The sequence below is a fragment of the Aythya fuligula genome, chromosome 16 (assembly GCF_009819795.1).
Source record: "Aythya fuligula isolate bAytFul2 chromosome 16, bAytFul2.pri, whole genome shotgun sequence".
NCBI classification, from domain to species: domain Eukaryota; kingdom Metazoa; phylum Chordata; class Aves; order Anseriformes; family Anatidae; genus Aythya; species Aythya fuligula.
Genome location: NC_045574.1, coordinates 13364679 through 13378301, shown reverse-complemented (window position 1 = coordinate 13378301; position 13623 = coordinate 13364679). Strand labels below are relative to the sequence as shown.

At 38.5% G+C, this 13623-nt stretch overlaps 1 protein-coding gene across 1 annotated transcript; it reads left to right on the top strand.

Moving 5' to 3' along the window:
- Positions 1-222: 222 nt before the first annotated feature.
- On the top strand, positions 223-12972 carry LOC116495826 (death-inducer obliterator 1-like). Its single transcript, XM_032198542.1, has 10 exons — positions 223-596; positions 1501-1660; positions 2323-2439; positions 2654-2760; positions 3320-3483; positions 3612-4155; positions 4689-4842; positions 5872-5961; positions 6595-6790; positions 9854-12972. Exons 1-10 carry the CDS (start codon positions 223-225, stop codon positions 12970-12972), a joined length of 5025 nt encoding a protein of 1674 aa, XP_032054433.1.
- The last annotated feature ends 651 nt before the right edge of the window (positions 12973-13623 follow it).

Genomic DNA, 13623 nt, shown 5'->3' with positions numbered 1-13623 from the left:
AAAATGAATGGCTTAAATTATATACTTGGTAGTTCTCCAGAGGTATTTCACAGACTTCCTTATAGATTGACAGCTGGTCTTCATAAACAGGAAGTTACAATGTTAAGTATTTAATACTGCATTTTCTTCTTTGTTTTAACAGCTCAAAAGGAAGAGAAGAGAAAGAAAGATAAAGCGACAGAGTTTATAGGGGCATCAAAGAAAGCTATTGCTTCAGCATCTATGGTGGAGAAACATGCATCTTCCCTCACTAAAAATCTTCCAACAAAGAAGTCCCCTTCCAATTCTAGCACATCACTAATGAAGCAGACACTGAAACCTGCTGGGAGTTTCAAAGGTGTAATTCCCAAGAAACCATGGCCTTCAACAGGCGGCGTTCCTTCAAAACAAGCAGCTTTTTCTCATGACTCGCCAGTTTCCAAAAAACCAGCTGCATCCAGTTTGGCTGGAGGACTCAAAAGGCCTTCGCTGTCTTCCGTTTCTACTGCATCTGGAAGTAGTCAAGCAAAAACACAAGCTAGCCCTATCCAGTCGCAGCCCAACTCACAGATTCGACAAAATATTCGTCAGTCCCTAAAAGAAATTTTATGGAAGAGGTGGGTGGGAATTCAAAGCACTTATTTTATATAGGAAGCTACAACTAGAAGCAAAGGGTTAGCCTGCAGAGCTTTGTTTCTTTCTTGCTAAGTGATACTAAGGGATTTAATTTGTGCTAGAAATTACTACAAGTATTTTTAGCATTAGAGCTTTATTAAAAATAAAAAATCTGATGTCAAATAATTGGGCATGTGAAAAAGCCTTTAAAAAAACGTCACTATCCCATTTGTAGTGAGAGACAATGACAGTTGAAGAATTAAATCACAACATAGAAATGTTTATAATGCAGGTGACCTGAAGCTGATATCTGGCAATGGTGGTGTTTGGAGATGTAGGGGTTGTACGAAGCATAGTGTAGGGCTTGCTGAGGCAGAGGTTCCTTCTTCTCCCAAAGTTAGCAACTGTATTTCATTTTTTTTTTTTTTTTTTTTTTTTTTTAAAAAAAAGCTGAAACATTGTCCCACAAATATTAAAGCTCTTGTCAGCTGTCAAGGCTTAGGCCACTGTGCTCTGGTAGTGTCTCTGAAGTAGAAATGCTGTTCACAGTGGAGGGTCTAAGATTAAAACTGAAGTGTTTTAGCTCCCTCAGTAGCTCCTGACAAAAAAACAACAACAACAAACTAATTACAGTGTCATGAGTAGGAGTATTTGTAAGGACTGACCTGACTTGAGTTCATTAAGGCTGTCTTCCGTGGTCTTCTGTAGACAGTAGCAAAAGGTTGCCATAGTTGACATTTTGAGGTCCTGAGATAGACTTTGGCTTTGAAATGTGTTTTAAGGAAGTCCTCACTGAGTGAATAAAAGCGTGGTTAACTCCTTCCTCTGAAAATTTAGTTTTTATGAATGCTGCCTGAAGAATTCGTGCCTAACGTAAATGCGCATACCCTTTCTTGTTTTTAACAGAGTCAATGATAGTGATGATCTGGTCATGACAGAGAGTGAAGTAGGGAAAGTAGCACTCAATATTGAAAAGGAGATGTTTAATTTGTTTCAAGTTACGGACAACCGATACAAGAGTAAATACCGTAGCATCATGTTCAATCTCAAGGACCCAAAAAATCAGGTTTGGAATTTACTTATACAGTAAACGTACTGAAATATATTCTGTTTTTTAAATAATACATCAAAATCTATCCTCAATGTGTAGTTTCAAGAGAGAGACTTATGAATTATGCTACAAAAAATTGTTTTAAAGCCATTCAAATATTAAATAATCCAGTTGGAATGGAAGTCCAGTTGGATCGCGTGTATTTATTAAGATTGGCCTTTGTAGTGAAATATTTGTTTATTGAGTGGCATTCTTAGGAAAAAAAAATGTTTTCTTCTGTGACGTTCTGTAGTTTGTATGGGATACTACTTGTGTACATGATAATTTATCTTTTAAAGGAAAAAGAAGCTGGTGCAGATGGAAATAGTGACTAGACAACGTAATTTTTAAAAAAAAAATCTACTATAGATAAGAAACGGGAGTGGCAGTTCATCTCTCGAAATTCCTGTTCAGTAGAATTGATAGTATATTTTATGGTAATATGGAAAATTCATACTTCATGATGATTTCATCATTAGTTTCTGGTTGCTGCACCATTCTAAGTTTTCTTAAGATTAACTTGCATTTTTAATAGGGAATTAAGAAACCTGAAAGGGTTTTGACAGTTCAGCACTGCAAATCATGTTAGTTGCTTAAGCTATTCAGCATGGCAACAAAGTGTGGTTTGTTTTTTTTAGGGACTTTTTCATCGTGTTCTTCGTGAACAAATCTCACTGTCAAAACTAGTGAGAATGAAACCCGAAGAACTTTCATCTAAAGAACTGTCTGTATGGAAAGAGAAACCAGCCAAAGCGGTAAGCAATACAATTCTCCAGTGTGTCCTTAGATATGAACTAACAGTAACTTCACCAGCCCTTACCACCCATAATTAATATATGGTTTTCTTCCTAATGAAATATGAATAACGTAAGCTGTTTCTCTTCTACTAGCCAACTGATAAGAAAATACAAAATAAAATTATAAAATCAGTATGCAGACTTCTTACTAAAGTGTTTTTGTTTCTCTCAGATGTTAGAGTCAAGAACCAAATCACACGAGATCAAGAAAGCAGCTGTAAAACGGGAACAAGTGCCAGATGTAAATATGGAAGATTCTCCCCCGGTGTCTGATTCTAAGTATTAGCTATTGCTTTAGCGTGGAGGTGCCAAGGGAGATAAATGCTAACTAGAGCCTCAAATTTTGTATCAGAAATGCAGGTTGTTTCAATGAGCTGTAAGAATATCACCTAGTAGGTGTGCTATGAGCATTTTCCTTTTGGTTTGAAGGAATGCAACAGCCTAGTATCAGGCATATATATAAGCATGTGCTTCTAAAATATCAGATGATGCGTGTTTTTCAGACCTTTGTCTCAGTTTACAGCAAAATCTTAGCCAATTGTTTTCCCCCCCAAAAATGTAATCAGTATTACAATTCCATATTCTCAGGAAGCAGTTAATGTGATAGTATCTACTTCAGAATTACATGAAATGAAATGAGGACAAATACTATTTGAGAACTCTGTTTGACATGATATTCTTGAACAAATGACAAAAGGGGAAGAATATTTCAAAATTCTATCTTTTTATAAGTGCTGCTCAGAGCAGTAGTTCTGCACAGCCCTTAATATCTTTTTAAAGAACTGGAATTAACAGTTTCAAAAGTATTTTTTTATGATTGAATTTAGCAATCAACCAGAATGTTTTCTGTGTTTGTTCACTTCCAGGAGAAGCAGAAGTCAACCCGAACTGTACAAAATGTAAATAGTGCTCCTTCTCTAGATGTTTTTAGCAGTGTGTTGAAGGATACAACAAATCAACATCGAGCCCATCTTTTTGACCTGAACTGCAAAATCTGTACAGGTATCTACTGTGTTGACTTTGTCTGAAGTAAAAGAATTGTTAAGAGCATTGCTTACTTACTTGTTTTTCTCTTCACACCTTTTCATTGTTAAACAGTAATCAAAAACACTTTAAAATTAATTTTGTAGGTCAGATTTCAGCATCTGAAGATGAACTACCACCGAAGAAGATAAAATTAATGGCTTCTGCTAAAAAAGCAGAGTCAAAATCTAAACCAGAAGTTCAGCCAAAATATGAAAGTTCTGCACCATCAGCAGCAGCGGAGCCTGCTAAAGAGGCAGCCTCTGAAAACACAGAGGAAACCGAAGTTGGACCTGCAGCAGAAGCAGTTTCCCAGTCAAGCTTAGAAAGAACTTACATTCCTACAACCCAAGGCCATAACAACACAGATTCTTCATCTGAAGAACCTTCGACTTTTCCTGCCTCTTGCACTGGTGCAGTTGTCACAACTGTAACAGTTTCTGGCCGAGACTCTAGAACAGCAATGAGCGGCTCCTCTGGTACTACGACGACAGCCCTGCGCTCTGGTACTGCATCTGATAAAGTTTCAACAGGGGAGACAAAGCAGGAAATGTCAAAACCAGTTATGACTGTCCCCAAATCAATATTGACAAAACCATCATCCTCACCAGATCCAAGATACTTAGCTGTTCATCAGTCACCCAATATCAGGTGTGTATATTTAATAGTAAGCTAAGCCACTGAATCTTTAGTCTCGCTGTGTTCAGTTTGTTTGTCCCCCTTTGCTTCTTACCCTCCCCTACCAATAATCAAAAGGCATGTTCAACTTTAAATCCGATTACCTGAACTTTAAATTTTTAATTCATCATCTCCTTGTTTACCTTCTCTAGTTGGTAAAATTTTCTGAGCATCGTTATATATTGACAGTAAAAATTCTTCAATGTGTTGAAGAATTAAAACTTGCAAGATATTTGAAGAAATAAAACTTGCAAGATATTTGACTTTAAATCTGCACGTGCATTCAAATATATTAAGTGTTTGTGAGGGTTGGTTTAAAGCTGCTCCAGACTTTCATCCTATATTGGATGAAAGTGGAAAACATTAACAAAGCACTTACTAAGGCTTCTGTTACTTTATTTTAAAAAAAAGCAAGTAATTGATCAATAAAAGGTGGGAAGAAAAGAAGAAGAAGGAAGCATTCTTACTGTGCTCTATAACGTTTCTCTTTTGGATTTGTTTTGCAGTGTTGCCGAGCCACGCTCACCTCAAGGCAGCGATACTTCTCTCTTCCTCTCTCGCCTCAACACCATTTGGAAAGGATTTATTAATATGCAGAGTGTGGGCAAATTTGTCACTAAAGCATATCCTGTCTCCGGGTGCTTTGATTATTTTAGTGAGGTTAGCACTGACACGTTTATGCGTTTAGATTATATTGCAGTTCCTGTTGTTAGAAAGGCTGGGGTCACTGCCTATGTTGTTATATTGGAAGTGTAACAAAAAAAAAAAATTGCATCCCTTTAGTAATCTCCTTTAGTAATAGGAACAGTAGCCCGAGGCGGGGGGAAGGAGAGAGAGCCTTTTAAAAAAAATTCCTCACATATTTGTGAAGAATTCTCACGTCTGTTAATATGTTTATATATATGTTAGTATGTAACATAGAATAATAGCTTGATTTCAAGATCAGTTTTTGACGAGAAGTTCTAGAGCAAGTGTTTTGAAATAGATGCCTTGTTCTGCTCACAAACAGATGGATCACTGATGTGATCTATTAGAAAAGTTTGGCCATTTATTAAAAATATCATCCTTTGATTAACTTTGATGCAACTGCTTTTATATTTTGGGAGGGTGTACATTCAACTAATTAGGTAGTATGACAGCTTGTGATGAAACAACTGAGCAGTTATTTAACTTCTCTGAAGAAGTGTATTTGTTGTGACTGGGGGTTTCAGGCGTGTGGTTTAGGTCTTTTCTTAGGAGGGTTGGTGGCTCTCTTGTTGCTTTTGCTAAAATAGGTTTCATGTCGTCATGACAGGAAGCTAACTAGAATTCATATGGGTGCAAAAATTTCAGATAAATTGAAAGTGTAGATAAAAGCTATACTACATATAACAGGTTCCCTGTAAAAGCAAAGCTAACAAATATAATCGGCTGATAGGCATACAAAAGTATTTGACCTTCCACTGCTATCTTCGTCAGGCAGTGCTTTTTCTGTTTTGTGTGTACTGCCAGCCTTCCAGTAATATGCCATAATGAACGCCTTGCATTTTGGAAATAGCCCATCTGAAATTAGGAATGTATATGTGCAAGTTTAGTAAAATATAGTACTGCATTATCGCCTAAGCTACTGGGATGGGGCAATCTGTGCTGGTTCGAAACTGTAGCCTCTCTTTCCTTTTCTTATACGACCATGTGATGCTTCTTGTTTAGGATTTACCAGACACGATTCATATTGGTGGGAGGATCTCACCGAAGATGGTCTGGGATTATGTTGGCAAACTCAAATATTCACTTTCTAAGGTATTTACTTAAAATCCTTTGGAAAACCAGGAAGAAACATACAGCAGCTTTTAATAGAATTTCCTTTTTACTAATTTATATTGATGTTGATCATACCTAGAAAACTACTGCTACCACTTATTCCATTGAAATTTTTGGTTTATTGAAGAAACTGGTTTGCCTGTTGAGCTGCCAATCATCTTTCCCCTGTGTAGTAGTTAAACATTCATACAACCTATTGTTTTTTAATGATTGAATATAAACCATCTATTTATTCAGTTACTGAAGATAGAAGTTCAATTTTAAAAGACGAGGAAATTATTAGTAAGTGTATGTAATAAGTTTTACTACTTAAACCCTTATGGATTTAGTAAAAATGAAGCACAGTATGCAAACATAATCTAAGAATTTTCCATTTCTTTCATAATTATTTGAATATTCTGAACCTAAAGAGGTGTAGCTTGATGTGAGATACGTAAATAGTTGGTATTTCTGAAAATGACAAAATTAATTCTGGTTTAATATTACCGATTGAATGACAGTATTTTCTTAAATCTTGAGTATTGTGTTGGAAAACAATAGTTGAGTACTTTTACGATTTTATTTGCTGATATGTTACAGGTTGAATTTTTCCACTTTGATTTTGTATTTCAGAAATTGTGTTTGATTCGTTTCCATCCTGCCACAGAAGAAGAAGAACTTGTCTATATCTCTCTCTACTCCTATTTTAGCAGTCGTGGTCGTTTTGGTGTTGTAACTAATAACAAAAGACATGTCAAGGATCTCTACCTGATCCCACTGAGTTCTAAGGACCCAATTCCTTCCAAACTCTTGCCCTTTGAGGGACCAGGTAAGCACAAAATTTAGGGGAGGTTAACTGCTAGGTAAAATTACAAAACGAGTAAATCAGAGTCCAATTGGTTTTGAATGTTTAATGTAAGCATAATTAAAAAAATATAATTTTATAAAAACATTTTAAAAGTATGCGTATAGGAAAAAATTGCAAAGTCAATCATCTCAAGGTGACATGGTCTGAAACTCACATAGCCTTTCCAACAAGATAAATATCTGCTGTTAGGAGGATTTGTTTACCCATAAAATGGAGTACATAGAACAGCCACTATATTGAGACAAACAAGCAAACATTACCAGAACATTATACCGACCCTACTTTCAACAACCCATAAATCTACCAAGTTTTAGGTCCCTACAAGCCATGTGCTGTCCCTTATATCACGTAGGAGACTCTTATCCCACGGAGCAGTCAAGAAATCTGTGAAGACAAAGGTAACGTTTATGGTTTCACTACGTTGTTGTTATCTCATGGTATGTATTACGCTGTGCATGCAATATGCATGTACACGGGGTCTGAAATATTCTGTGCTACCTGGATCAAGTTCCAGACAAATCCCTGACTTCAGAACATTGGTTTTGCCTGGGAGTAGGCAAATTCCTTTTGCGTAGGTGGCAGACAGTAGGTGGTATAGGTTGGTATATATTACAATCTTCTATTTTTAGTTAGTTATCAGCAGTAATGTATGGCTTGAATTTGCTCCATCTTTGTGCGTTGAACATGGAAACAGAAGAAATGAGAACGAATTCAGACGTGAAACACCTTTATATTACAAAATTTGAAGTCATCTTCATCTGAGGATGGAGGCGGTGCATATGCTTAGTTTCCAAATAAGTACCTTTTTTCATATAGAGTAACAGGTTGAGGAGCTTAAGAGCTACAGGTTACAATGAAGGCAAAACTTCATTGTTGTAAGGATGGTTTGCAAAATACTAAACAGTGCAAAATAATTACACATTAAAACACGTAAGGAGCTGACCTTTCTGACAAGCTGACTGTCCTCTACTACCCAAATACAAGTTTAGGACTAAACTCAATAAAGCATTCTCAGGGCTTATATTCATAAACAGATGTGTGTTCTGCCTGGCCAGGTTTTCACATGTTAATGGCATGCAACTTAAAAAACAATAACAAAAAAGCACCACCAACAAGCAATGTAATGCTAGGAAAATACTCTTCTTTCCTGCATGAAATTGCAAAGGGCGCTTGCTTTGTGTTCTTGGACAAGATTTTTCTCATACACTCTGAGCCTGTCTTATCCATCCCTGAACAGTGCACAGTCTACGTCATTGTTTTCAGGCTACAGCTAAAAAGGCAGGCTTGTTGCTACCTCAAGTCATCATGTAGTCTCTATAAGCTGAATGTAAGCACCTGGTAGTCTTAAATTTACCCAGTTCTTGAAAAGTAGGCAAAAACTATTATTCCTGTTTCATAACCAAAAAACAAGAACATGTAAGTGTTAACACTTGGCACAGGGAGGCAGACAGAGTCCTAAACTGTGGGCTAGATTTTCCAGCCTGAATAAATGAACTACATTCCTTTCTGGACAGTAACATATGAGTTTGCCATTGAATTGGCTACGTCTGCAGTCTTCCGCTGTGCTTTTAACCTGCTCTAGGGAAGCATTTAAGTGATCTTCCCCTACTTGCATTCTTGAGCAAACATAGGCTGTCCTTTTATTAGCGATGATCTCTGTCTCTTACAGGGATTCAGAACAGTTTTTTTTATCTTTTTTTACTGTTAATTTTAGATACACAGTCCAATAGATTTTTGAAACCTGCTCGTTTCAGTTATTCAGTGTTTGAGATGCATGTTGTGACTAGTTGGATAAATCACAGGTCTCTGCAGAAGAGCAGATAACCAATACGTTAATGACAGAAGAACAGTGAATGCTTATGAGGAGTTTTAGGGTGAACACAGATTTGAGAGATACTCTGCACGGGTCAATGCTGACCAAATGTGGAGTCATTACTCACATGCTGATAAAGAAAAAATGTAAAGCAGTCACTCAGAGTGAATCATACCTAACTATTGAGTCTCTTCAGAGTGTACACAGTCTTCCCAAGTAAGCTGTCTTTTGAGCTATGCCCTGATGTTATGTATTAATGTAATTTCATCTGGGGTAGTAAACTATAGTGATCAGAATTGCTAGGATTGCTTTTAGGCAATGGGTTGAAAGGAGTTTTTAATTGGGTGAATCAAGGATTTTTGATCCTTTCCAAATAATCTTAGATTCACCAAAGATAATTACTTGTTTAGTTCCTGTCCTGCCTCCTTTTGTTGTACATCTTGCCGTCCCTGCCCTCTCACAATGGAGTAATTCTGCTCACATTTCTTACTTAGGGAAGGGTCTGTGGCATCAAACTCAATTCTACAACAGTGTTAAAAGTCACCTTGATGGAATGGTGTAAATGTCAGTCCGGTATTTTAGCACAGATTAGAACAGAAATGTAATTATTAAGTTTAACAATGCCTTGTGCTTTTTGTGTAACAGAAAGTGGAGTGTTTGTATTTTGTTGTTGTTGTTTGTTTGTTTGTTTGTTTGTTTTAATAGCATTAGTTTTTTTCTCTTTATTTCTGGTTCTTCAATTCCAACATAGCCCTACAGAAAGTTAGATTGCTTGTCCAGGTTTTCTCACTTATCAGTATCTCTGTGTATATAAGGTATTTGCAAAGTATTTTGAAAGGCAATATTTGATTGGGGGGGAAGTGGACAACAATAAGTAGAAAGTAATAATACAAAAATAGGAAAACTTTAATTTTTGAACATTAGAGACATTTGCAAGGACATCTTTCAGTAATCATACCTGTTACTGCAATATTAAAGAATATCAAGGGAAAGAATTAAAATATTTTTTAGTTACTGTATACAAATTTATATAAATAGTAAATAAATATAGATACATATGCTTATGAATTAATGTCACTGCGTGAAATTTAGAAGAACTGTTACTGTTATGACTCTCATAGCTGCCATTATATAAAATGATAAGTTCCTATTGAAAACACAGATAAAATATAGTAGTTTTTTACATATACAATCTTTGTGTTTCCTTTCAGGTCTGGAGTCTTCACGTCCGAATTTAATTCTTGGATTGGTTATCTGTCAGAAAGGGAAGCGTCTTGCTACTAGCATGGATACAGTCAAAATAGAGGAAAAGCGCAGCCGAATTCAGGTGCAAAAGGGAACAGAAACATCGCTGTACTCTAAGGGGCCAGCAGCTTCTTCACAAGAAAAGAAAACTCCGAAATACACACTGTATTCGGGAGATTCAGCTGTAAGTACAACACCACCTGGATTTCCTCCACCTCCACCCCCACTTCCCGTTCCAGAAACCTCATCAGTTACACCTTCAGTAATACTGTCCTCAATTAAGAGTGGAACCACAAGTACCGTAACGCCACCAGTTTCCACTACTGCTTCTACAAGTGCTACTGCTACACCTTCTTCATCCTCAAAAACTGCCACACCTCTTGAGCACATCCTCCAGATACTTTTTGGTAAAAAGAAGACTTTTGAACCTCTTGCTAAGGAGACTGAAACTGTCCAGTCTTCAAATCAGGAAGCTCAAGCAGCTGTGGATGGAGGTGTGTCAGCTGTTCCTTTGCTAGATCCCATTGTACAACAGTTCGGACAGATGTCAAAAGACAAAGCTATAGAAGATGAGGAGGATGACAGGCCATACGATCCCAAAGAAGAATATGATCCAGAGAAAGCTTTTGAAATGCAGACTGGTGAAAGCAAAAAACTGTATAGTGTGGAGAAGCCCAGTAACACAGCAGAACTAGAGGTTGAGGCCTATGATCCGGAAGACAAAACTATCTTGGAATCTATCTTGGAATCAAAAGTTACTGTTGATGATTTACCTAACAAAATGTATACAGACACTAAAAACACTTCTGTGGAAACACCTGCTTTGTATGTGCCAGATTTTTTTGTGCCTTCATCCTTGGAGGAACAGCAAAAAATGTTAGAAGAATTAGACAGACAAATAGAAGAGCAGAAACGACAAATAGAGGAGCAAGAAGAAGCCCTCAGACAACAACGAGCAGCTGTTGGTGTTTCAATGGCTCACTTCTCGGTGTCTGATGCTTTAATGTCACCTCCACCAAAATCTTCCCTACTAAAGACTGAATTGTTCCATCAGGACCAACAGGCTGCGCAAAAAGTAGATTTACCTTCCAATCAGCAAGAACAAGTTTTAAACCAGAGCTGTGACCCTCAAGCGAGTTTTCCAAACACTTTGCAGACTTCACTTGGTAAGGAAGAAAAAACTTTAATTCCTGCTACTCAGCTTAGTTACGGTGGTGATAATTGGGTTTCCAGTGAAAAGGCTCCTGCAGTGCTGCAGGAAGAGGCACCTAATAGCAAATTTGAAAATACTGTTCAAGTTACTTTGGAAAATGTGAGTCAAGCAGTTTCTGCAGAACCTTCTACATCCAAGCCTTTACGTAAAGTGCTGCTTCCGACACCTCCAAGTACGTCTTTTCAGCCTAATTTCTCCACATCTAATGACGGTCAGTCTTTGCAAGATATGCACAAAGTATCCTGGTCAAATGAGGCAAATCCAATGTTTACTTCTCAGGAAAAGGGACCTGGTCACTTTGAACCAGACAGGGGTCTTTCTGCGGTGCAATACGAAGAACAGAGAAACCCTCAGCCTCATCAATTTGTAGAACAAACTGAATCTCCACCAGTTCAGGGTGAGGGTGGACCTCTCCCACAGCACTTTGAGGAGAACCGAGCTGGAGGTCCGTTTCCTTTGTCTGGGCAGAAAGGAGGACCTCCAGCACCACTGATGCTCAACGCGCCCGGAGGACCTCATGGACCTAATTTTAGAGGCCCAGCGCCACAGTTCTCAGAAGAGCATGGTTCTCCAAATAACGATGGACAAAGAGGATCTGCCCCTGGAAGATTTGGAAGTCAAAAGGGTCCCATTCCTTCCTTGTTTTCTACACAGCATGGACCACCATCTCTGTTTGGTGATAACAGGGGCCCTGCTCCGTCTTATCACGGTGTTCCAAGAGGAATGTCACCATCTCAGTTTGAAGATCATAGGGAGCCTCACATGGAACAAAGGGAATTCTCAGATTCCCAATATAACGAGATGATCAGGCCTCCGGGACAGTTTGAAGGCCCTGATCAACCTCAGTTCATGGGAAACAGAGGACCTTCGCCTTTTCCTTTTGGAGGTCAAAGGCGACCCCCACCAGCTCAGTTTAAAGGACAGAGAGGAGGTCCGCAGTTCGGAGGGCCTAGAGGTCCAGCCCCTAGTCATTTTGGGGGACCAAGAGGGCCTCACCCAAATCAATTTGAAGGGCAAAGAGGTCCGGCTCCAAACCATATACCCGGCCCACGAGGACTTTTGCCACAGCCATTTGAAGAACGGAGAGGAGGGGGTCCACCACCCAGGTTTGCCACCCAGAGAGGTCCAGCTCCGCTTCAGTTTGGAGGACCAAGAGGAGCCACACCTCCAATGTTTCCAGAACAAAACGAACCTCCCCTTTCCAGATTTCATTTCCAAGGTCAGTCGCCACAAAACATGAAGCCAACCCCAAGACCACTCCTGGACCTTCCCAGTCATCCACCAGGCCACAGAAAGGAGATGTGGGAGGAAGCTGGGCCGTCTGCACCTCTTTCTGGTATTCCTGGGCAAGGGCCTGAGTCAGAAGGACAGTGGTCAGGATCTGACTTCCGAGAAGGCAAAAATCTTGAATTTAGAGGCCAGACATTTGAAGGGAGACAGAGAGAGAGATACGAAGGAGGAAATAAAGACAAGGTTTTAGATCAGCCAGAGCCTCAGCAAGCAGATAATCGACAAAGCAGACCCTTTGAGGAAAGACGAAGGGATCGAGAACATGGCAGACCTTGGGAAAGAGACCGTGGCAGAAACTGGAACAGAGACAGGGACTGGGAGAGACACAGAGACAACACCTACAGGAGACGTGACAGAGAACGATCAAGAAGCAGAGACAGCGATCGTGACAGAGACCGAGACCGGGATCGAAGCAGGGAGAAAGAAAGAGATCGAGACAGAGATCAAGATCGTGAAAGAGGAAAAGATCGGAAAGATCGGAGTCAAAGTAGGGAGATCGGTAAAGAGATGAAGCCAGAAACACCTAAGGAAGGTCAGAAACCAACAGAAGCAGAAGCTTCATCTTCCACTAATCAGTCATAGAACTATAACTGCTGTTATATTTCCCATAGATAATATACAACACTGCAAGGACTGAGTCAATGTCTTCAGTATATACTGTATATTCTCACCTTTACAAAAATGCTGTTGTAAATCTAGCCTTACAAAATGTACTGACAAATTAGCAATTTTTGAACAACTGTGAATGAAAATATTCAGGTAGGTAAAAGGCAAGAACATACTGGACTTTCACTTGCTGCATTTTGTGCATAATGCTTTTCTTATAAAAATTCACAGCGTTACCTGTTCTGAGATTTTGTTTTTTCTACTTGCATCTTTATCTTAAAATTTCCATTTACAGTACAGAAATGGAAAAAGTCTAAGAAGAGCATATTGCTTTTTAAAATTATAAGGTTATGTTTTCCAGTAACTTGAATTGTAATTTTATAAGAGAATTTAATCAAGACCTTAGGAGCCATACCTTTACATCTCAGGTATGTGATATTTTGGTGTCAAAGTTGTTCTTACAGCACACGCTTTAAAAAAGGAGTCAAATATTGCTGTCTTGTTTATTTTACAATGGAAGGGTCATGCGTATTTAGGAGAAGGCTGCAGAAGAACAGTGTTACTGATTATTGGATGGAGGATTTGAAAACGGAATGTTATAAGCTTAAAGTGCACTATCTTCCTTTT